The 26026-nt window shown below is 43.7% G+C and overlaps 1 protein-coding gene across 3 annotated transcripts in view; it reads right to left on the bottom strand.

Moving 5' to 3' along the window:
- CAB39 (calcium binding protein 39) overlaps nt 1–26026 on the bottom strand; it is an 85456-nt gene that overhangs the window by 11460 nt on the left and 47970 nt on the right. For all 3 annotated transcript variants that reach the window (XM_078071447.1, XM_078071448.1, XM_036110145.2), the window contains 3 exons: nt 13225–13389; nt 10945–11063; nt 6090–6258 (listed from right to left, as the gene is read on the bottom strand). In XM_078071447.1, coding sequence (XP_077927573.1) covers nt 6090–6258; nt 10945–11063; nt 13225–13389 — 453 coding nt within the window. The remainder of the gene's footprint in view (nt 1–6089; nt 6259–10944; nt 11064–13224; nt 13390–26026) is intronic.

Here is a 26026-nt window from a genome sequence, read left to right as displayed (position 1 = left end):
ACGCTCTAGGAAATGTTCCACGGTCAAACACATGTGGAAAGCGCTACGGCTCTGGTTCCCTCGTGGGAACCTGGCAGGCCTCGAGAAATCCTGCAGGGAGCTCTTCTGTCACCTACTGTGTGACTGCCCTTCCCTGAAACGCCTTCCTCACACAGGCTTTCCCCTTGGCCTAGCTAACTACCACCTTTGAACCTTGCTCCCACATCACTGCCATAGAGAAGCCTTCCAGACTGGTCACCAGCACCGAAGCATGGACAGAGTTGTCTTTATGTCTGTGGGACTATCTGATTACCATCTCTCTCATGCTAGACTGTAAGTTCTGTAAATATTATGGTCATGTCTATTTTTACTAATCTTTGAATCCCCAGCACCCATGCAGTGCCCAGCACATAGTAGGAGCTTAATATTTAATAAATAAATGAATGAACCAACAAAATCAGGGAACAGGTTTGGGAAAAGATCACATCTAGCAATCTTCAAAGTATGCTTTTAAGAAGGCTTCTAACTCCACCCCAAAGATTTACAGGTGTTCAAACTGCTGGATTGGGTATGCATTATATGCCCAGGAAAAGACCTAATTTTTTCCAAATCCCCCTTGGGGATTAAATCGACAAAATTAGGAAACCTGAAGTTTGAGCATCCTCAAGAAGCCGGAAAAGAAATGCTATGAAGCTTCCCCATATGGGGCAGGAGATGGGGGGGTGAAAAGGAGAATTTATATTACCTTAGCATATTGGCCCACGGGAGTTAGCTATTAGGGAGAGAGGTACACAAGACCTTGAAGGGAATGTATCAAGGATGCTTGTTAAAGGCACTTCCTCCTTCTATACGCTACAGTCATCTGTTTATGGTGGTCCCCCCCTGTGTAGGAGCCTCAAGGGCAGGGGTCTGCCTGGTTCACTGCTGAACCTCAGCACCTACAGAACGGTGCCTGGCACAGGACTGGCACTCAGGCTTGTGGAGTGAGCTGAATGAACAAATGAATAAGCGAATTAAGGGATTAGTGTGTCAGGATCCATGCAAAACTAAGTGTCATTTCTTTTTTTGTGTGTGGCTAAGTCATTCTGGAGACCAATATAAGGAAGTACAGTGAAAGGAACCCAGTGTTCACTGCTCTGCCATAATCTGACAGAAGAGAATGACGAAGGTAGGGATCTTAAAGACAATGGCTCTCAACTGGGGTTGATATTAGGGACAGGGAGGTAGAAAATACTGCTCAGAAAGCAAAAGTCCTAAATACGTGGTGCAATAGATTTTTACTGAAGTTTTGAGTAAGGAAAGTACTCTGAAGGTTGGATCTCAAATAGCAGCAAGAGCCTCATAGTTGGGCCACACAGGAAAAGTGGGGACCTCTAACATCTCCCCTCTAGGAAAGATTCTATTACCATTTGGTTTCAAGAGACCAGGAAACCCCTGTCAATCTAGGAATCAAATCTCAATGACCTTGGGGTAGGAGAGACTGAAGGGGCGCTCTGAGACTGCTGAAGTAGGGGCCGGAACCCCAATGCACCGCAGGACATAAGCTCCTTGTCAAGACGGGCCACACGAGGGCCTGGACAGGAGTGACACACTGGTAGGAAAGAAGCAACTGCTGAGAGCCAGCACTGAAAAAGGCTGATTCTAAGCAGGGAAAAGAGGAGGTGGGGACTTGGGCAGAGCCTCTACCTACTGAGAGATGAGAAGGAACTTCAGCCTAGGGGCTAGACCAAGAGCTCCGGAGAGTTCAAATCACGCTGGGGGGGACAGAAGAAAACAAAGGGAAAAGGTCATGCAGTCAGTGGTCAGCAACCTGCAAAATGTCCAGGGTGCCATGTGGTCCCAGACCACAAGGTGCTGGGTCAGCTAGCAGTGGGGAGAAGGAGCAGGATCTCTGATTTCCTCCCTATCTAAATTCTAGTCTTCCCAAGGCCCTGGCAGGACTGGGAGAAAGGCAGGGGTCATCTCCCGAGCCCAGCAGATTGAGCAGCCAACTTTTAGGGTATGCTGAATTTAAAAAGATTCCTAAAAGCTAGTAAGTTGGGGTCTCAAAACACCATGTGGCAAGGACGGCCCTGGGGTGCCTGAGGAAATGCCACTGACCCCAGGGCTCGATTTCACAGAGCCTTGGCAAGTTGTGTGGCTCATTTTCCTCCTTGATGCTTGACCATGTCCCAGGACAAAAGACTCAATTCTTCCAACTGTGTGGTTTCCCTTTGGAGCTCTTGAGGGTTAGAAAGTCCTCCCTGTGCTGGAGTCAAACCTATCCCCGGGTTATTTCCAGAAACTGTCAGAGCCCACAGAAATAGGTTCAACCCACTGTCTATAGGACCCCACTTCACATACATGTAGTGCTCTCACGGCAAGTCCCTACCGAGTCTTCTCTTCTCCAGGCTAAATACGTCCAAGTTCCTTTAACCACTCCTCGCATGACAGGTTCTGAGTCCCCCTCACCATCTACTGTCTTCTGAAAGTCATCTATTTGTCTATGTGCCTCTTAAAGGGTAGCGCCTGGAACGGAACACATTTACGTGTTGTTACCTTAATGGCTTATAGTGGGGCGAGACCATCATCAGCTCCTTAGGTCACACACTATGTGGTCACACGTGGCTCTGGGGCAGCAGCATCACACTGCTTAATTTTACAGGACGTATGCAGAATTTTGGTTCCTCAGAGTGGGCTCTGGGGCAGACTGCCTGCGTTCAAATTCTGGCTGCCCCACTTACAGCCTGACTTCACCCAACATTTCTACAGACTCCAGTTTCCTTATCTGTAAAGGAGATGGCTGAGTCGGATACGAAACTGCCTACATTTCAGTAACTATTAAGCTTAGTAATTATTATAGCTATTAGTCACTATATTATTATGCCTTCTTCCCACATCCCTTATTTACAAAGTTGGGTTCTCGAGTGGAAGACCTCAGTCTGTTCCGTTCTGGCCTCCCCGGATCGCTATGAAGCCTTATTTTAGGATCACCATTGTCTGCTAGCTTTCCTTTCACAGCTGTCACCTACACATTTGGTAAGTAGGCCTTGTCACCCTTTATCTAAGTCATTAACAATGTTCAGCTGGGCTGAGACAAAGCCCAGTGGAAATCCACCAGAAATTTCTCTCCAGGGTGATGGCAATCCATTCTCTAGCACCCTATGGACAGGATAGCATTCAATTAGATGTAAATCACTACACCGAAACTCTAGCTCTGATCTTTTCACTGATTCCATGAAAACAGATCTGTACGATTATTCAACATCCAGTATATCCTCACGGTCATAAAGGAATAATTCTAATAGCTACTGTTTGCTGCACACATATTGTGTGGAGGCACAATAACCCCGACATACTAGTATTATTACTTCCATCTTAACAGATGAAGAGCTTGAGATTAAATCCACAGCAGAGCTGGGAAATGAACCCAGGCAGCTACACGCTCTAAGTCCCCTCAGCTACTGGCATCTATGAGATTAATAGGACTGAACTTATTCTTCGTGAATGCATGCTGGCTGTGGGTACACGGTTTCCTTTCCAAAATGCTCAGAAATCATCTCTTTAGAAACACTTTCTAGAACCTTACACAGGTATAACATTGAGCTCCAAGCTCCACCAGCCTCTCTGGGGAATCTACCTTCTTTTACTCTGGAAAAATTGGAAATATATTTGTTGGCCTTCTGATGCCCCTCCCCATCTCCTTAAGTCCTCAAAAAAGAAAACACTAACAACATTTGGTCACTAATCTACTATCTTAGTACACATTCATTCAAGCTACAAATCTTGGACACATTCAGAGCAGGTAGTTTTGGGTTTTTTAAAAAATATTTATTTAAGTAATCTCTGCACCCAACGTGGGGCTTGAACTCATGACCCCGAAATCAAGAGTCACACACTGTTCTGACTGAGCCAGTCCGGCGCCCCTGGGGCAGGTAGTTTTTAATTTCCTTTTGCGACTCAGCACCTGTTCCACAGACTCTAAATCCAGGTTTATGGATGAGCTGCATTTGTTTGAAAGTCTTTATGTGCAGAGTGCATTTTCTGGAGAGAGAGGTCTGGTCACGTGCTTCAAGGTTAGCGCAAGCCACGGATCTATCCTCCTTTTTCGAGGATACAAGCAGTCTCTCAAAGAGGACAGCAGGAAACCAGGACAGGAGAGTCCTCCCTCCCGGTCAGCACGTCTGGTGGGAGGCTCTGTCACTGTCACGGCTAACCCGGGTTCCCTCTAGGGAAGGTGGGGAGGGAAGGTCTGCCTGATAGGTCTGTCTGTCTGTCTCTCTCTCACACGCTCTCTTGGTTTGGGGCTCTACTTGACTTTGTTTCTCGTAGCGCTCTCTGTTCAGGGGCCTCCTGAGAGAGCTCCTCCCTTTCTGTGTCATCAGGAGCGGCTGAGACACACAAGCCAGGGCAGCTTCTCAACGCGGTCTCTTCCAGCGTCCATCCTTCGAATCCTGCACTGTGCTGCAAAGCTTCCCTTCCTCAGGCAGACCTACCTGCCAGGCGCTGGGTGCCCAGTCTCTCCCCCTCTGGCTAACGCGACCTGCCGGGGTTGCTTTACCCACAGTGATTCCACCGCCACTGCTTTCTCCTTGGTGAGAATGTCAGTCAAAGCAGCAGCCCTGACTGAGGGCTGATACTGAAACTATCGGCGAGGCCAATCAGGACTGTCAGATACCGCGAATCGCGTTTCCGGCGGTGCTGACCCGTCTCTGTCACCCGCGGGCCCGCTGGGGCAGGCGGTCCGATGGCGCTCGCACACCGCACACCGCCGCCGCCGCCGCCTCGCCCACAGTGAGCGCCCTCAGCTCGTGCCTTGCTTTCCACACAGGGTCTCTCTCCGTAACAGGCCTGCTGCTTTACAACGGGGCATCCCCTTCCACTATATCCCAAGTAGGAGTCCTACCCCCAAAATGCAGTGACACAAAAGACATCACATTTGTTGCTCTGTTATAACCCCAAATTCAATCCATTTTGCTTTGTACGTTGACATAAAAATATCTGAGATCTTACCTAAGGCTTCTGATATCCTCTTTAATAATGGTTTCAGGAAAATAAATCCTTGCGCACCTCTCACACTATTACCTCATTCTCGTTTCATGTGAAACCCTAATGGCCAGGTCCCCAGGTTTTCATCCTGTTTTAAGGGTGTTCATTCACTGTGAGGGACATATTTTACCCAGAGACCTAGGCGTGTGCTCATTATCTCAAGGGCTCTTTATCGTCATAATACTGAACCCTCATGAGAAAAGTGGCTGCTTCTCACTAAAACAGTGTTCATGGTTTCTAAGCAAAGTAGTCCGCAGGTTAGTACATTAAAGTAGCAGTAAATATTCACTTATGAGGTCAGACATTTTATATAAGGGAATGTAACATCTAAAAGCTTACTTTCATTGTGAAGAACACTAATATAAATATTACCGCTTTATATACTGGAAACGGCATGGAACCTTGCAATGCAAAACAAAAATGTGCACGTTGTACAATGGTATCGTATCATGTGTGTATTTAGTTTATACAAATACACAACAGGGAGATGAGGTATACAGGGAAGGGCGGCTACATAACAATTTGGACAGTGCAGGTGATTCTGCTCCCTTTCCCCCAAGCATTTGATAAATAAGCTTTGGCACGAGCATGAGGTAGGAGAGCTAAGTCTATCGTTCCCTTGGGCCTGTCCACAATGTGGAAATCTCTGTCCTGATTGTGGTTCTAGTATTTAAAGACATGCCTATTCCAAATTAGCATGGCCCTGAATAGAAGACAACTACTTTGTCCAGTGTTTAACCAAAGAAACTGCTGTAGTATGTTCCAACACAGGAGAAAAACCTGTTTGCTAGATGTACGTATAACAATACACCACACCTAATGGGTAATTTAACAGAAAAGTGTGCTTTTGCCCACACTGCCCACACTTTTAGATAGAGCTTACAATCTAACTCTTCCACCCTTTTTAAGCTGTGACTCTCTTGCATACACCTAAGTCACACGGACACACATAAAACATATCTTCTCTCCTCCCGCTAGAGGGCAGCCGTGTATAGACTTGGAGCTTAGAGGTTCAGGAAAAAAACAGCAAACCAGTTAATCAGACCTACAAGTGTATTTAGAATTCTATAGTTTTATGTTACCTTGAATGTGGCAAATGCATCTGAAGCTATGTCAAATGTTGACATTTCGACATATCTGAAGAAATCGTAAAATTGTTCTGACCACAAAATGATTTTTGCAAGTGGTTCATGTCTGATGCATTCTCTCAACATTATTCCACAATTTAGAGCTATTTCTGGAGATTCATACCTGCAAAAAGAAAAACAAACCATGATTGCTGTTTTAAAACTCCTCTAACACTGAACAGTTCAAATTTTTAGAATAGGAAGTTTCAGATGTGTCCTAATTGACCAGAGAAGGTTACAAAAGGCATCCCTCTCAGAGGAGGGTCTGTGCTCAGGTTAACTTACTCTAGAGGGCGCACACATATTAGCTGGGGATAACTGCTTCAAACCAAAGAAAAATAACAATAAATAAACGTTCATAATTTAAGCTAAAAGATTTGAGGAGAAGTATTTAGGGTCTGACTTCCAAAAAGGGGCTAGATTTACGTGTGGTGCTCTCAAGACTTCAGAAAAACCAAAAGCTGAATCAAAAACCATTATGAAACAAAATCGTTTCCCAAATTCATAGTATCTAAACAGGGCTATCGAATATACAGCATTTATACTTCATTGTTTCAATTCAATACTCAAAATAGAACCTTCAAGACTCCTGGCAACATGAACCCTACAAAGTTAAAAAGCCTGATCCTGAGGAGGTCACAGAGCGCTTGTCAGGAGAGCCTGGAGGATTCTCGGACTCTCGCAGTGGGTGCCGGGGACGCCCCGGCATCAGTCATGCACACACGGCTGTGTCTCACCTCGGTCAGAAAGGAGCCCCATCTTCCTCTCAGCCGCGCTGCCCTCCCCTTCTGCCGGCTGCCGATCCTCGGGGACTGGCCTTGGCCCCTCCACCGCCTCTAGGGCTGCATGCACCGGCTCTGTGTCTTTCCCACCTACCGGCTCCTCAACCCTCCCGCATTCGTTGCATTTCCCAACATTCTACTTGCAAAAGACCTCTTCCTGGCTAAAAGAAACTTCTCTCACAACATAAATTCTACTCCTTAGCGTCCCAACAGTGCCAACCTTTGCATCTCTGTCTCTGAAAAAGGAAAAGAAAAAGCTCTCTCAGTTCTCCTTTTTACCCCTCGCGAGGACTGTTCCTATTTCCTGCCTGGCTGAGGGTGTTCCTCCGTGGCCGCTGGCCTGCTAGTGATCGCCCGCACAATTTCACGGCTCCCACCATGACTCCACAGTTCCCTTACCCAGGTCTGCTCCTGAACTCTAGTTAGGCATTTTCTGTTGCCTCTGGACAACTTCAGTTAAAGGTCTACCACAAGCACTATATATCTAAATTCAAATCTCATCTTCCTCCGCAAAACAGTCACCCTCCCCTGCTTCCTCATTTCTATAATTTGGCGCCACGATTTTGTTTCAGATACCTGGGTCTAAAACAGGTCTTCCAGAACTTTCTCATCTGATAATGTAAGTGTTCTATACCTGTGCTGTCCACTGTGGTAGTTACTACTAGCCACACGTGGCTACTGAGCACTTGAAATTTGGCTAGCATGACTGAGGGATTGAATTCTAAATGTTACTTAATTTAAATTGATTTAAAACAAAATGATGGCGTGTGTTTAGTAGGTACTACACTGGACAGAACAGTTCACACTTTCCCCCTTTCAGCACATCCAAACCTTCCCATCTTCGGTGTCACCACCACCCATCCTTTTTAAGATTTCTCTGAAATATTTTAGTTTCATTTCCTTTCATCCATCCCCACTGTTGCAGCATTAACTCACACCTAGAGAAAGGCAAGAGCTCCCTAACCAGCATCTTTGTTTAAGCTGTGTCTTAACCATTTTACCCAACACACAAGGGTATCAACAGCATTTCTAGCTTAGGAGTTCAAAATGATTTCTACTTGCCAATCAAATAAAGACAAACTTCTGGGCTTAATGTCCAGGCTTCTCCTCATGAGATCTGTTCCTACCGTACAACGTCATCTTCCACTCGGCCATCCAGCACTCACTCTGATTATCTCCTTATTGCTGCCCATCACTATGTCCATTCCTGTCCCTGGACCCACTCTCTTTTTTTCTAACTATGCAAACTCCAAACCCTCTGGAACTCCAATCATTAGTCTCGCCTCTTTTATCAACCCTTGCCTCATTGACTAAACATTTTATCCCCTGAAATCCTACAGTACTAATCATTCTCTAGCAGTGGTGTCCCTCTGTCGTGCACGGGTTCATCACAGAGCCTCAAGAAGATCCAAATGACTGCCTCTGTATCATGTGTGGCCCAGCAACTAGAATGCTGACTGACGCTCTGGTCATGAAAATGTCTGCTCACAAAATGGCTGATCGTACCATTCACCACTGGTCTTAATTTAATAAGCAGGAGACTAGAAAGACAAGAGTAAGACAGTTTGGTACAACAAGTTGGGCAGGTTTTGATGGTGGTTTGTCAAGCTTGTCTTAAATGATTAAGCCATAAACCACTGAGTGCAGGGCAAGCAGTTATGCTGCACAACCTGTCAGCACTAGAGGGGAAAACACATTAACATTCAAGTCACCGGAGGAAGAAACTACTCCCTCCAGATGCAGTCAAGCACTAGCAACAAGATTATGTTCAAATGCACACGGACGCCAGCAGCGTAAGTCCCCCGACGTCTAACAACAAAGGACTTCCAGCCTATGCAGGTGGTCATGCTGTACGCGAGCAGTCTAAACTCACGAACTAAGGCACAGAAATCTTAAAAGGTAGTTCACAAGGCTCCTTGAAGAAATGGCTGTTTCCAAGTCTGGGGTAGGAACCCGTACAAAATGAGCAAGGGACATCTTGTGCCAGAAAGCAAGGAAGCTATCAAAGACTAATGGGGTCTTGCCATAAGGACATGGGCACCAACCTGAAGGAGCTTCCCAATGGCCCAATGATGACACAATGTGGATATAAAAATCTGGACATAATGACTGCAATGGACTGAAACACATCAAATATGTTTTAAATCCAACCCCCCCCCCGCCCCGCCGGCTGGAGTTCATAAAGACTTGCTCACCAATTTAAAAGAACAGAAGACAAAAGAACACACTAAATGAAACCACAGGGATGCAAAATCCAAAATATGGGATTTTTCTATAGAACAAATGACCCAGTTGCTTCAACAAAGAAAAAAGAAGGCATAAGAGTCATATGAACCAAATTCAGTTTGTGGACCTTGCTTGGAACTGGATTTAAACAAACTAACTGAAAAATGGCATTCTGTGTGTGAAAGTCTGGGGCATCTGAACACTGAGTATAAGATAACATTGGGTTTGTAAATGGTTATCGTGACTATAGTAAAAAACAAATCCTCGGATGTATTATGTATAAAATCCTAGGCATGCATACTAAAGGACTGTTGTGTGTGAGGAGGGAAAAGAGGAGGCAAGGGCAATGAAGTAGGAGTGACAGAAGGTTAGTGACGGTCAGAGCTGGGGAAGGGGTAGGAAAAGGCTGGTTATTTTCTTCCCTCCAGCTTTCTGCACACTTTCCACTCTAAGGGCTAAAAAAGGATGGGGAGACCAACACCAGCTGCATTTTCATTTCTCCTCCTCTCTTCCCTCACTGAGTTTTCTGCTCTGGCCCGCTCATGTGAGAGCTCTCAATTTTTCTTTAAATTGTACCTTAAAATTCTGAATTCACATGATTTTAACAATGTTTATATCATACCTCTGGCTACTTTCAAGCGAAAATGTAGGCAAACTAATTGACGGATTTTAAGAACCACTGCTTTCTATGGAAAAGGAAATACTCTGTTTAAAAATACACAAAGGCATCTGGAAGGTGCTCTAAGAACACCAAAATTTCAAACTACTCACTACATGTTTACACACGCAACTCTGGATTGGTAACAACAAAAAATTAGATGCCAAAAGTTCTGTATGGCAACATCTGAAGAAGCAACATAGATATTTAGAAATAGAAAGAAGGAAATAGAATGCTGGCATCAAACACATGCACTGACTCATGCTTTGTCTAAACAAGTTTGAACTTGGGGGAAGTGTTAAACCGCAGAGATATGAATCAGAGGGAGGCAAGCTATAAAGCGAGGGGTAGGAGAGCAAGCTGATTCACAGTCATGCCAGTAAAAAGCTTGTCCGCCAATTTAATAGAACAGCACCCAATGCTGGGACAAACAGATGCACACCAGACCCAGAGCTGGCAAACAAGTCCTGTGTGAAACAACAGGGGGTGACCTTGCCAATCAGGGAGGCTCACTATTGAGGGAGAAGAGGATTTGTTTTCAAGTTTTTAGGCTTTTTTGGTTTTGGTTTGTTTTTCAATACTAACAAACTACCATAAATGCCTGCTTATTAGTCCAGCTGTTAACTCCAGGAAGATGCACTAAGTGGGTGAGCGAGCAGACACACACAGGTAAAAAGCAGAGGGCGGACTTCATAAACATGTTCTCTGTTGATGGAACACAGGTAAGCTATACAGCACCCCAGCTCCACTTCCTAGGCAGCTTCTACTGCCTCACAGTGTGCATATCTGTCCAAAGAAGACGTCTTTAAACAAAGCATTTAACTGACAGTTCATATAGACTTTTAAAATCTGGAGACTAGAAGTAAGACCACAGAAGACTTTTTTTCCTTCAGTTGTATAGGATTTGAGAATTTAAGGGCTCACGATTCACCCACTTTTAAACTCCCATATGGGTATTTTCAAATTCAATTTACCTCCCTGGCCGAATTTTAAGGAGGGAAATGTGTTTAAGATGTTTGGAAAAATTAGCTGACTGAACTATAGAGAAAATACTTTCCCACATTTGCCATTCTGTCTTTGCCCAAGACCATCTTTCCTTTTTATTTTTCAACTGAGAATATAAATTTTGTTACATTGTACATACCCTTTCAATAACATGAACAAAATATTCTGTTGAGTGCAGATGTATTCAACAGTAGGAGTTCTTGTACCAATTTGTCTTCTGAGAATATTGTTGAAAATTTGAGCCACGTCTTTTTTGCCCTATTAGGAATACAATCATTAAAATGTTTACCCGACTAATCACCAAAAAGCCCATCCACCCTCCCAAGTAAACTCAAATTAAGGCATTGCATATTTGTAATTATGACTGAATATCTGACTTTAAAATGTTCACAGATATTAAATTTTCTTATTTATAATTCCAAATTCTAAGTTTTAATATTATACTATTTTTAATATGAGTAGTATGTTCACAAAGTGAAATCTTACTACATATAATTTCAACCATTTCTAACCCTTAGAATCATGTGGACTCAGATATGAAAAATAAAACCTTGCTACATGCTTACAATGTTCAGGGATCCGATTCCTGCCCATATGGAACAAGCAGCCTCAAATAAAATGCTCGTGTTGTAAACAATATATATAATTTCCTTTTATAGTGATGGAAGGAAGAGAAGCTGCATAAGCTGCATTCTGCTAGTATAATAAAACTAAAAGAATCCTGTAAGCAGCTGAGCTTTCATGGCAAATAGACATATCCCCCTATTAAGCTAGGTCTACTTCAGAGAGATTTCATATAGATTAATAATGAAGGCTCTAAGTACCACATGATGTAGCAGTTCAGAGGTCAGAATTATACAACTGTACTTTACTAAACAAAACAGAAGGACTTTACTGCTATACAGCGAACCTTATAATCAGAAAACTGCACAAGAAATTAACAAATGGAAAACAAACCCATGAGATTTTTCAGAATGGCCACCTGGTGTGAGGCTGACAAGCCTGCAGGAGAGTGAGTGAAATGCTACTTTCCAGCGCCTGAGATCCCGGGGCCTGTGCTAGGTCCGGAGTAGCAATGGCAATCTCTAAGAACACATTTCAGTGGCACACACTGCTCTTAAATTTAAGTCTCAAATGAATATTAAAGTCAGTGTCCGGGTCGGGGAATGAGATGGGTGGACAAAGCAGAAGGAACTGGATGTTCCAGCGCATTCCCAACTTCACAGAGGAAAGAGAAATTGCTGTTGGTGGAATCTGATACGCTATTAAAAATACATGAAATCATCTATATAAATGGAAATATCATTTTTATCTGTTCTACAGGATAGAAGTAAATTTTTATTATCCTTTATCATCAATATTATATTCAAGTTAACCTATGAACCACACCCTCCCATCGCTCTCCAACACTGAGTCTGATTATCCGTCTGCCATTCTCTCCTCTGATTTTTCAAGCACCTGCACAGACATCTAATTGATCACTCAGGACGATAAACGCTGGGCTTAAAACAAAGCACACCCATGACAAAGACTCAGAGGAACCTGCTCATAACCATGCCAGGGCCCTTCATTATCATATATACTTCTCAGACTTCCTTTCAGACTGGTATCAAGGACCATTATTCTCACTGTTAAATTCACTAAATATCTAACATGGCACGATTCAGCTGTATAAGCTTGGGCAATAATATCAAATGCCTACCAGGGCCAGGCAGGAGACACAGCTGGGTAAAGCAGGCCCTGGGACAGAAAAGCAAGCTGCTGTCTGCAGCACGCCCCAGTGTGCCATGGGGTGGTAGGTGCTCTGTTCCAGCTGAGGGGCCATGTAGGCCTACAGGCTCCATGTTGACAGCGTCAAAATTTTCAAGGGAAGCCAGAAATTCAAAACTGCTTATAAGGTCTCCTGCTATTTAACTGTTAGCCTAATTTAAACATCTAAAAGCAGTGCCAAACAAACAGAACATATGATCTTCACTGTAATGAGTTCTTAGCAGGTTAGAAAAACAAAAAACAAAAAAACAAACCAAAACACAACTGGATATCCCCTAAGATCTCCCTACCTCTAATGTTCTATGGTCTTCTTTAGATTGTTGACTCCTTGAGAATCCAAGGCCAGTGAATTATGTAAAAGGGCAGCTACTTATTAAATATAATGTAAACAAAAGGGCACAACGAATACCGAAGAAACTTCATACGCAGTGTGGTGAAAGAGGAGGCGACCTGGCCGCGGCCTGAGGCGGCCCTGAGCTCCTGCCCCGCTCTGCTCATTAGGCAGGCAGCCTGGGCACGCTTGCAGGTCAGCGACCCCTGAGCCAAGAGCCTGACAGGAATCTTAGGATCTTTCGGAGGAGAGAACACAAGGAAAAGGGCCATGAAGAAGGTACCGTTTTTGAAAAGTTTTTGAAGATTGATTTCTTACCTCAAAGTCAATGAGCTGTAAATCAGCTACCAGGGTGCTCAGGAGCCCGCTGTTATATAGTTCTTGAGCGAGCTGCGCCACTGCTTCGGTCTGTGGCTCTTTTTCGTTTGTGCCATATAGGATTTCTTTCATGGCAACCAGATTTTTGGAAACTTCTTCTGTGGCCTGATTTTGGGGGAGAGGAGAAAAACTCCTTTAAAAAAACATATGACATGCGTCCATTTGTTACATACATTCTCTCTCGATTATATACCCACAGAGTGACGTCAAGACACAAAGGTGGACAAGCCCCGTCGAGGCCCTCGGGAGCTGAGCACGCGTGCGTAAGCACATGTGAGGACTGACACACGCGTTCCAGGGGGAAGGCGAGCAGATTCACAACACGTGCGCTCGAATGCTGAAAGCAGTGTTATTATGGTAGAAACAGAACAGGGAGAGAAGGTTCAAGTCTGCCTCCTCTGGGAGGGAAATGACATGGAAGAGGCCCCTGAGCCGACCCCAAGAACGGAGAGCCACGGACGAGCAAGGACGAGGGAAAGGGGGATTGAGGAAAAGGAATGGCATGAGGTGGGGAAGAAGGAGGGGGAGAAGCACAGAGTCTGTCTGAGGAAAGGTGTGGAGGGAACAAGGGAATGACAGCAGAAGGTGGCTTTGAATGCTGAGCTAAAATGTTAGCAATAAATAATCATCGGAGAGCCTCCACTTCTGGCTAAGATAGAGGAACAAGAGCCAGATTTACCTTCCCCCATGAAAAAGATGACAAAAGAGGAGAAATTATATGAAACAATAGATTTTATTTATTTTTATTTATTTTTAAAGATTTTATTTATTTATTTGACAGAGACAGAGACAGCGAGAGCAGGAACACAAGCAGGGGGAGTGGGAGAGGGAGAAGCAGGCTTCCCGCTGAGCAGGGAGCCCGATGTGGGACTCGATCCCAGGACTCTGGGATCGTGACCTGAGCCGAAGGCAGACGCTTAATGACTGAGCCACCCAGGCGCCCGAAACAATAAATTTTAAACACTGAACTTCAGCCAGCACAGGACAGTGACCCCTGCGAGAAGGGGAAGAAATGAAGTGAAACTCACAACTGCCCCAGGGTCCTGCCTGGAGAAGGGTTTCTAGGCCCCAGCGCAGGGAGGGGGGAGTCTCCAGGAGTTGAGGAGACAGAGCTGGGAATCCGCAGGGCAGAGTACCAGAGAGGAGAGAGGTGTGCAAAGACACACTGCTTCCTCAGCGGAGTACTGATAAGCCTGTGCACGTGAGGAACACACCCAGAGTCAGGGAGCAGCCTGCCCATCTCTTGGCTTCTCCAGAAAACCTCCTCTCAGCTTCTTCAACTATTCTTTTACGAAAGGTAAGGCTAATGTTGCAATCCCGTCTAGGATGGAATGATGCAGAGACACTAGACCACGACTTCCCCATAAATGTCACAAATGGTAATGTAGCCCGAGGCTACCATTAAGAATTTTTGCAATTAAATCATATAATTCACTTGAAGCCAGGTCTTTGAGTGACACTGCATGCAATGAAGGCCTTACCTCTTCTCACTATTTAATTGAACCTCGTTAACAGCCCATCGTTCAACACTGGGGACCTATTTCTGGATTCTGAAGGACATCCAACATACCAGCTATCACTCTCATATCTGCATTATCTGCAAATCTGATAGGTATACCTCCCACTGCCTCAATCATTAACCAAAACACCGAAAAGGAAATAATTCTGAACGGAACCTACCATTATGCCTTTGAATCATCATGCTCTTTTCATTAACCATCTACTAATAATCTTTGGGCATGGTCTCTCAGCCACTTACATATAAACCTATTCCCAAATCATGTTCAAAAGGCTTTTTGTTAAATACTTGGATAAAATAACATTTGACCCTTGAACAACAAGGGTCTGAACTGTGCTAGTCCGCTTATACACGCATTTTTTACAGGACAGTACTAGAAATGTATTTGCTCTTCCTTATGATTCTCTTAACGACATTTTCTTTCCTCTAGCTGACTTTAAGAATACAGCATACGATACATATAACGTACAAAATGTGGTAACTCGATGTTATCAGCAAGGCTTACGGTCAGCTGTAGGCTACTAGTAGTTAAATTCTGGGGGAGTCAAAAGTTTTATGTGGATTTTTGACTGTGTGGGGGGTCGGCACCCCTTGACCCCCTTACCCCCGTGTTGTTCGAGGGTCAGCTGGATACTATTTCTTCCACATTTCCTGAATATAAGACAATGAAATTAAGTTAATTTGGTATGACCTTTTTCCTAAGCCTATGCTGATTTTTACTGACTCCGACTTTCTTTTCTAAATGTTTAAGATCATCCTACTAATCCTATGCAGAACTTCTTCAGTATCAGTGGTCCACAGAATCTTTACCTTCTCTGGTCAGCTGTTACTGCCCTATTCTGTGAATGCCTTAGATTTCTGACAGCAGCTCATCATCCCATATACCAAGTTTAAGTTCCCCAAAATGTACTTTTTGGGAGCCAGTAGATAAAATCATTTATCAAGAGAAAATGCTCTCTTAAAAGCTAATTACATGTGTTACTTCTGTAATTTCATTTTATTAATCTTTATTCTTAAGATGATTTTCTCTGACAGGGAAGAGCCTGGCATTTAGTGCATTTCCTGAGTTTATTATCTGTTGATTTTATACTAGTGACCCTAAGTAGTAGGCCTCAGCCCCCTGTGTGTCTCTGGCTAGATCACCATTTTGAGGCTCTTGGCAACCTTTCATATGCCTCAGCTTACATATGCTCTTCTTTGAAATCATGGTATGATTTTAGATTTGAATTCAGACCATACTCTATGCTCTCTCTGACAGCAAAAGATGAATAAGAAGGGAGGGGGGTGATAGCTAAAAGGTATGAGGTTTCTTTTTGAAGTGATGAAATGTTCCAAAATTGACTGTGGTTATGGTTGCACATTATCTGTGAATAAACTAAAAACCACTGAAATGTACACTTTGGGTGAATTGTGAGTTATCTCAATAAAGATATTAAAAACAACAACAACAGGAAGAAGCAAGGAAATAGAAAGCAACTTACGGTATTTCTCAGATGAAAGACAACCCGGACCCACATGTAAAGCCCTCTTCTTCCCTCTCAGAAGACACTGTCACCTATATTATGGGTTGGAGGGGGGACATCCATGGCATTCCCATATCTGCTAACCACTGTACTCGTCTGCTTATGTGGACGCTTCTGGATTCCACTCACCCTCTGGATTTCTGAGGAACTCACTCGTCTGTTTTCTCACCTCCTTCTATCATACAGCCAACTCCCTCTCACTTGATTTTTCCTTCCAATCAGTTTTAAATATGATCAAGACTCCCATTAACAAAATCAAATAAGCTCTCCCTTGGCTAACGCCATAGCCCCCTCCCGGCTACTGCCCACCTGTAAACAAACCTCTAAAAAGCATCCACCTGTGTGTGCTATAGTCCACATCTCCTTCCTGGTCCCTCCCAGCCCAATCCCATGGGGCTTCTCCACCTAGCACTTTACAGCTTTTAGCCAGTCACCAAAGACCTGCCTGCCAGGAAATACAATTCTCTGTCTTTAGTACATGTTAGCTCTTGGCAGCATCTGAAGGTGTTGATTACACCCTTCTTTTAAAACTGCTCCTCCCTTGTCCTCTGTGACTCACCACCACCCTAATTTTTCCTGCCTGTCTCCTTGGTTGCTCCTTTGGCCTCCTTCTTGGCTCATCCCTCTTGACACGGCCATTTAAATATTGGGAATTCCTCAAGGCAGGGTACAAGGCCTATTCTTCTCATTCTATCATCTCTCCCAAAGTGATGTCATCCACACCCACAGCTTTAATTAACACCTCAATGCAGATACCTCACAGATTCCTATCTCTAATCCAGTTCTCTTATTAGTACATTCAGCAGCCTATCTGAAATGTCTCCACTTGAATGTCTCAAGGTACCTCAAACCTAATGCAACTGAAAACAGAACTCATGATCTTGCCCTAATGCCTGATATTCTTCCCTTGTTCTCTATTTCAGGGAATGATACCACTACTGATGTTCTTATGCATGTTGGAAACTCAGAAGCCATCCTCAACCCTTCCCTCTTTCTCACCCCACCCCAATATCTAATTCATCACCATGTCTCCCAAATCCATCCATTTATCCCCATCCCCCCCATCCCCCCCCATCAGAGTCCGCAATCAGAGTCCACACAATTCTTGCCTAGACCACTCTAAGTAGCCCACTGACTGATTTCCTTGAATTCCCTATAATCCATTCTCCACATCACAACTAGAATGATCCTTTCTTAATACAAATACGATTGTCATGACTTCTGCTTCAAAAATGCTCCAATTACCTATTGCTCCTGGGATGGAGAAAATTTTGTAACATGGCCCCTAAGACCCTGCATGGTCTGACCCTCCCTGTCTAACCTTACTCTGCACTACAGTTCCTCCCCCACCATCTCTATGCCACTCCTCTGGTCACACTGGTATCCTTTCAGGATCCCCGCATATGTGGCCTCCTAGGCCCATGCCCTGCCCCCACCTCTTGGCCAACTCACATTCTTCCTTCATCTCTCAGCTCAACGATCACTTCCTCAGAGGAGTCTTTTCTCGTTAAATTCACCACCACCACATGCTTCTTTTCTCACAGTTGTATATAATTCTGCTTTTCCTTGTGATTTCTAATTAATGTGTTCCCTTCTACTCCATCAGTGGCCCAGCGCTGGCAGGTACACTATACATGCTTGATGAATGGTTGAAAATCGGTAATCTTGAGCACCAGCATATAAAAAAAAATCCAGATGAAAACTGGATGTAGGAAAATGTGATGTTACCACACCATGAAGGCAAGGAATTCCTAAAAAACATAGTGATCCAAGAAAGGCAATCTACCTGACAGAGCTACAGGAGTGAGCAATGAACACAAATCCCTGTGTTCTCACAGAGAACAGTCTGGAAGAAGACACCCCAAACTGAGCATAGTCTGCCTATGAGGACAGGGAAGAATACTTTCACTTTTCACTCTACTTCAGAACTGTATGTTTTACAATTTACATTTTACTTTTACATCCAAGCTTAGTTGCCATCTACAGAGGATAATCAGCAGCATGATATAAAAAAACTAAAACTCATCAACCTTATTATTTATTAGCAGTCCTGATACATGAGAGAGATTACGTTCATATTTCAACTGATGACTTATAATTTTATGCATATTTCAACTATTTGTGTGATTTCTGTTCCCCATTATATGGATAATTACAAGTTGATTAAACAAAACCTTAAAAAAAAAAAAAAAAGATGTCCAAATTTTCCTAAAAGATCATCAGAAAACCTTGGGCACCTGGGTGGCTCAGTCGGTTAAGCGTCTGCCTTCGTCTCAGGTCATGATCCCAGGGTCCTGGGATGGAGTCCCACATTGGGCTCCCTGCTCAGCAGGGAGTCTGCTTCTCCCTCTTTCCCTCCCCCCTGCTTGTGATCTCCCTCACTCTCTCTCTCAAGTAAATAAATAAAATTAAAAAAAAAAAAAAGATCAGAAAACCTTAAGAAGTATTTCACCAGAAAAGGTGATGCGGCAAGTGTTTACTGAATGAAGATAGCATACAGAACAAATAAACTTGTCTGTTCTTGTGTAGGTTTGGCTTGGCGCCCTTTATCGGCATTCACATCTGGGAGCCTGCCTAGTACCCCATCTCTGGCCTGCTGGCATTAAGTCAACATGTTCTCTGCCTCTCTGACCACATCCTCCTTATTGCACCTCCCTGTCTGTCCCTTCACACCTACTGAGTAAGGGAGTCACACTTACTGCTTCTCCAAGCACGATACCCTTTCAAGCTGCTGAGACCATCGTATCACCTCATCCATGGGGCTCCTTAATGACCATGTTACCTGTCCCACTAAGACTGCACGTTTCAGTGCTGTGCATGCCCACAGCAACGGATCTCTTGTTCCCCTAAATAATGCTGGATGCCCTTCACTGAAACTTTCTCTACTTCAGCTTCCAGGGTTCTGAACACTGTAGAGAAAGTGCTGGAAACCTGTGTACACTTAGTCTGCTAACATTCATGATGTTCGACAGCCTTCAATCCAGTAAGAAACATTTCTTCCAACTGCATTATTTCCAACCAGTAACGCCTAGTAGCAGATGCTTCAAAATTGCTCCATTTTCCTCAAGAGACTTCAGTGTCTCTCTCTCTCTGCTCCCTATCTGAACATCTTGCTTCACTCTTTCCATGTTGAGATTAAGACTTCATAATGAAAACACCCTCAACTTCTCCATCCATCTTGATGTACTTCTGCCATCCTCCATCCCAACCCTGGACACAAACCAGAATCACTTGGGGGACTTTTAAAAAAGATGCCCAATCCCCTCAAGAGACTTATTAATGACAAAAGGAAAAATAGTACTTTCACATGCAGACACCATCATAACCACGTGACAGAAGTAAGTGAATGGGAACGGGACCATTGACCTCACAGGCCTCTGGGCATGCCAAGTGTACAGCATTACTTCTGTGATTTTCTTGCCAAAAAGGCATCACCTGCATTGAATCATGAGGAAACATCAGCCAAACCAAACTAAGGAACAGTCTACAAAACAACTGGCCAGTACTCTTCAAAAGTGTCAAGGTCATGGGAGTCAATGGAAGACTGGGACACTGTTCCAGATTAAAGGAGAATTAAGGAGATGTGACAAATAAATGCAATGTGTCATCCTGAACTGGATCCTGGGCGAGAAAAAGGCCATGAGTAGAACAACTGATGAATCTGAGAAAGACCCATGGATTAGTTAATATTATCATATAAATGTCAGTTTCCTGATTCTGATCATTAGACTGGTTATGAAAAATGTTAACATTTGGGGAAGCTGGGAGAAAAGAAAGAAACTCTTTCTGCAATCATTTTGTAAGTCTAAAAAGTTCACCTACTCTCTTATTTTGCTTTTTCTTCACAGGTGAGAGGCATCCCTCCTGAGTTCCTAGGCTGATGGCTCTATATATGTGTGCTGGAGAAAGGGCCCCTTGCCTCCAGTCCCCCATGTGCAATTTTGCTAGTTGTGTGGCCTCGTGGAAGGTGCAGATTCCATACCTTAAGATCTCAAATTCCAAATAAAGGCTCTTCCAATTCTCTACTGCCCCATCCTCTCTCCTCACTCTCTCGCCCTGACATCTTTGTCTCTCCTCAAGCAACCCTGAGTGCTCACACTACTGCTCTCCACCGTCGGAGCCCCCACACCCACAAAGCCTTCCCTCACTTCCCCCGCTCTCCTCCTCTGATGCCATAGCAGTTGTTACCCTGTTTCAGCCCCCGGCCTTGTAGGGTCAGATCTTCTCATCTCTACCTCTCATTTCCCTAACTTATTACAGGGCTTTGGAAAAGTCCTGCTTACACGTTTTTATTCCCTCCCTGCTCCAATGTCTATGATGGTGACTTGCACATGGTCTGACTTCAGGATTTTGTTAATGGACTCAATTGTCTAAGACATTTCAGTCAGTTGAACACGGTGTTCTGGGACACCGATGCTACCCTTGGGTGGCCAGTGAGCATCATATTAAGTTTCATGGGCACAGACTACTAAGAGCAGCCAACTGTTTCACAAATACATGGTCATGAAGAGAAGCACGTGAAAGAATTAGCCCCCTCATGACCAGCCACTCACTTGACTGGAAAACGATGTGGATCATGCCTCACTAATCATGCTGCTGTGGATCATGCTGTTGCCCTGTCCAGGTAAGAAGCACAGAAGTTGGGCGCCTGGGTGGCTCAGTTGGTTAGGCAACTGCCTTCGGCTCAGGTCATGATCCTGGAGTCCCTGGATCGAGTCCCGCATCGGGCTCCCTGCTCGGCAGGGAGTCTGCTTCTCCCTCTGACCCTCCCCCCTCTCATGTGCTTGCTCTCTCTCATTCTCTCTCTCTCAAATAAATAAATAAAAAATCTTTAAAAAAAAAAAAAAAAAAAAAAAAGAAGCACAGAAGTTCTTAGTTGTTTTCTTGAGGCTTTCTGAGCCACACACAGTGGGAATTTGGGGATACCCAGTGGAGCGGAGTCACAGAGAAAAGAATCTGGGGCTTGAGAGAGCTTCTCAGGGTCAAGGCTCCAAGTTGAGAAGCGTTGTCGCTACTGCCGGGGGGGCAGGCATATTAATCCTCTGCCAGAAGCCTCACTGACTTCCACATACAACTGACTGGTAACAAACCTTATTTTTAATTAATATCTTCAAGAGATATTTTTAAATTAAACAATTTAAGTTACAGGATCAACTTAAGTAGTGACCAGTATTCCGAAGTTCACATCGCACACTCACTTCACTAGTAACAGTATCAGAACTATATCACTTTTCCTCCCAGGGGGAGGACATAGGAACTACTTCAAATTTTTAAGTGTAGTATCCATATAATAACTTCTCCAATTAGAACTAAGGCTGGGAGTCTTTCCACTGCCTGTTTTCCCATTAAAAAACACAGCAAAGTGGGAAATTAAGAAATCAGTAAGCCAAACACTAGTAAAAATGGCCTACATCAAGACCTCCAAAAACTCAGAAGGTTTTGTGTTAAAGCTCTAGCCTTAAGCCCAATGTTCCCACAGTACCCATCACTGTACTATTTTACCATCATTAGTGGCAACCACTGAGACACAAAGCAGTGATGTGAAAAAATTTTAGAAGACAAAAGGAGATATTCACTTACCCATTAGTGCTTCTAGACCATGTCCCTGATGTGCTCATAGCCATTTCACCCACTCCTCCTCTGGACCCAACAAGGCCCAACTATCAGCAGATCTCAAAAAGTGGCTTCAGAGTAGGAGTGAAAGGTGACAAGATGGCTACTCACAGGTGCAGGCACGGGGTTGTGGGGTTTTCAGAAAACTGGGTCTGGGGCGCCTGGGTGGCTCAGTTGGTTAAGCGACTGCCTTCGGCTCAGGTCATGATCCTGGAGTCCCTGGATCGAGTCCCGCATCGGGCTCCCTGCTCGGCAGGGAGCCTGCTTCTCCCTCTGACCCTCCCCCCTCTCATGTGCTCTCTCTCTCTCTCTCATTCTGTCTCAAATAAATAAATAAAATCTTTAAAAAAAAAAAAAGAAAACTGGGTCTGCCCACTCTCTTACCCTCAATTTTTAATAAAGTTAACTAGGTAAGCCTAACTTTAAATATAAAGCACATTTAAAGATAAACACAGCAAAAGTAATATGTTTAAAGTATAGACATGCCTGATTTATAAATTATAAGGCAAAAAAACCCTTTAAAAAAAGATATTCTGCTTCAAAATAATAATTAAGTTAAAATGGTACAATATTTTTTCCCTCCTGCCAGAGGTAAAGACTTCAAAAAGAAGTCTGGTGGGTGAAAAATAAATTGGTACAACACACTGGATGGCAATTTGGCAAAATGTATCAAAAAGCTTTAAAAGGTGTAATATCTCTATAAATCACACATTATACTTCCAGGAAGTTACCCTAGGGAAATAGATAATTACACAAAGATATAAGTATAAGCAGTGTGATTTATAATAGCAAAGAATTAGATGAAAAGTTATCCCATTGAACTGGTTAAATTATAACGTACCCATAAAATGGAAGACCATGGCAAGCTTTAAAGGTAATTAAGTAGATCTATACTGACATGCAAAGATGTTAACATTAAAACTGAAAGATAAACCAGGTTACAGAATAATATGCTCCCACATTCATTACTTATTTGCCCGGGGAGAGAGAGGGCGGGGGGACATATGAATGAGAATCTGTGCAGATATCCTACCGTGTCAACAGGAGTCATTTCATGCGGTAGTAGAATGAGGAGGAGTTTTAAATATAAAGAGATTATATATATATCAATCACAACCATTAGGCATAATGGAAGGAGCACAGCTCTCTCATACACCAACCCAGACGCCTCGCAACCCCTTGTTACCTACAGAGTGCTTAGGAAAAGAGAAAGAGAGAGAAGTTGCAGATGTCAGCCTCCTCTTCCCCCACCAAATGACTTCAAATGAACAGGGCTTTGGCAAATAGATGCTGAAGTAAGGAGAAAGATCTGATGACTAAGGTTGTGAGCCAGGAATATAAAGGCAACATTTCTTTCTTTTTAAAAAAGATTTTATTTTTAAGTAATCTCTACACTAAACATGGGGCTCAAACTTACAACCCAGAGATCAAGAGTCGCATGCTCTCCTGACTGAGCCAGCCAGGCGCCCAAGGCAACATTTCTTCAGTCAGGAGGAGACAGACCAACCAATTTTCTCAGAGAAAATGAATTATGAATTGAAATGTGAGATTTAGAGCGACGCTGCAATATGGAATCAGAGCATCTTAAATGTTGAAAGGAACATCAGAGATCATACAAATAAGTGGATTTTTAAAGATTTGCTTATTTGAGAGAGAGCATGCATAAGCAGCAGGGGGCAGGTGGGTGGAGAGGGAGAGGGAGAAGGAGAGAGTCTTTTTTTTTTTTTTTTTTTTGAGAGGGAACACAAAGCAGGGGGAGTGGGAGACGGAGAAGCAGGCTTCCGGCAGAGCAGGGAGCCCGATGCGGGGCTCGATCCCAGGACCCTGGGATCATGACCTGAGCCGAAGGCAGATGCTTAACGACTGAGCCACCCAGGCGCCCCGAGAGAGTCTTGAGTAGACTCTCTGCGGAGCCCAACACAGGGCTCAATCTCACGACTCTGAGATCTAGACCTGAGCTGAAACAAGAGCCAGGCGCTTAACCAACTGCGCCACCCGGACGCCCCAAGTGGTTTTTAAAATCCTTTTGGGGCCACTGATATCCTGCTCCCTACTGTCCATCACCACTTTTTAAAATAAAAATCTTATGTAGAATCCCAACATACAAATGAGGATAAAGTAAAACTAAAAAAACGGACAAAGGAAGAAGGAGCACCTGAAACCATGGTCAGCTTCTCTATCTAGAGCACACCTTTGGAACACTAAGTTTAAAAGCAAAATACACATACACAAACACACACTTTCCCTAGCCCCCATTTCTAACCAAAATAAGAATCCCTGCTTTAATCTATTTCATCAGAAACATCAAAGTTTGTCTAGATAAGTAGGTAGCAAGCTTTTTGTGGGTCATATAGTGTCTGTCACAACCAGTCAACTCCGCCACTGTAGCAGGAAAGCTGCCACAGACCATCGTCAATGAACGGGCATGGCTGTGTTCCAATAAAACTTTATTTATTAAACCAGGCAATGGGCTGTCCTGGGCCGCAGTTTATTGACTCATGCACTGGAAAATATCTGGTGGGGAGAAAATAGGCCAGAGGGTATGTGACCCTAGAGTTCGTATACAACTATCAAATCCTCTCAAATTCTCCCTCAGAAATCTAGTCTCATCTCTTGCTTCTTCTCATCCTTTAGCTTTCCCTGTCACCAGAGTTCTCTCACGAAGTTCATCTTCTGCCATTATGTCCATCTTCTCCAACACACTTACTATCTCACCTCATCTCTGACATGAAACATTGCTAGTGGGAATGAAAAGTGGTACACCGACTCTGGAAAAGAGTTTGGTGGTTTCTTGCAAACTAAACATGCAGTTACTTTATGACCCAAGAATTGTACTCTTGGGCATTTATCCCAGAGGAATGAAAACCTACGTTCATACAAAACCTGTACAAAAATGTCCACAGTAGTTTTATTTGTAATAGCCAAAAACTGGAAGCAGTCTAGATGTCCTTCAATGGGTGACTGATTAAACACACTGGGGCACATCCACAGAATGGACTCGTAAAACTCAGCAATCAAAAGGAATTATCACTACTTACAACCACTTGCATCGATCTTGTGGGAATTCAGCCGAGTGAAAAAAAGCCAGTCTCAAAAGGTTGTACACTGTACGATTCTATTTATAAAATATTCTTGAAATAGCAAAATTATTTGTGGTTGCCAGCAAGGGTTAGGGAAGGAGAGAGGATGGGTGTGGCTATAAAGGGATAGCAAGGGGGGCCTTGTGGTGATGGAACAGTTCTGTGTCTTGAGTGTGGTGGTGGTTACAAAGAAACCACACAGCTAGACACACGCGTGGGTGCGTGCGCACGCACACACACATAAAACTCATGAAATGTGAACGAGGCCTGTGGACTGTATCAATGTCAATTTCCTGGTCTTGATATTGGACATAGTTATGTGCCATTTTACCACTGGGGGGAACTGGGGGAAAGGTACAAGGGCTCTCCCTGTATACTTTTTTGAAACTTCTTATGAATTAATAATTATTTAAAAATAGATTTAAAACAAGGCAAAACCACCACCACAAAGATTTCTGCAGCTCCCTCAGTATATACATCTTTAGATTGTATATAAGGCCTTTGTCAATCTACTACAACCTACACCTGCAGCCTCACTTCCCACCGCTCCCCTCTATCCAGTCACCCTATAATGTCCCTCTGAACTTGTCACCATGTTCTGGACATCAACTGTTTCACATTCCATTCCCTCTCACTCTTTGCCTGGCAACACCTTAAAATCCAGTTCAAATGTCACTTCAAACTTAAAGCTGTATCCGTACCTGTCTCTGAGACAGGTCAGTACGTACTGTTTTATCCTCCTGGTTCCCACGGAATTTCATTCATATCTCCAAGTCTCTCTATACTACATTATGTTATTTATATACCTATTTCCTCTAGTAGATTATAAACTCCTTAAGAATAGGGACAAAATTTGATCCGTGTGCCCATCTATCTGCCCACAGAGATGAGGGCACTAAAATGTCTGTGGATTCAATCAAGTTGGGAATCTTCTGCAAAAGATGACCATGGAAGTAATGAAGTCATCTTTTGCAAGAGCCTGTCCTTCCAACCACCATGCACACGAA

Source organism: Halichoerus grypus, chromosome 4, assembly GCF_964656455.1.
Source record: "Halichoerus grypus chromosome 4, mHalGry1.hap1.1, whole genome shotgun sequence".
Classification (NCBI taxonomy): Eukaryota; Metazoa; Chordata; class Mammalia; order Carnivora; family Phocidae; genus Halichoerus; species Halichoerus grypus.
Note: the sequence above shows the minus strand (reverse complement) of the source record. Positions and strands in the feature narration are given on the sequence as shown.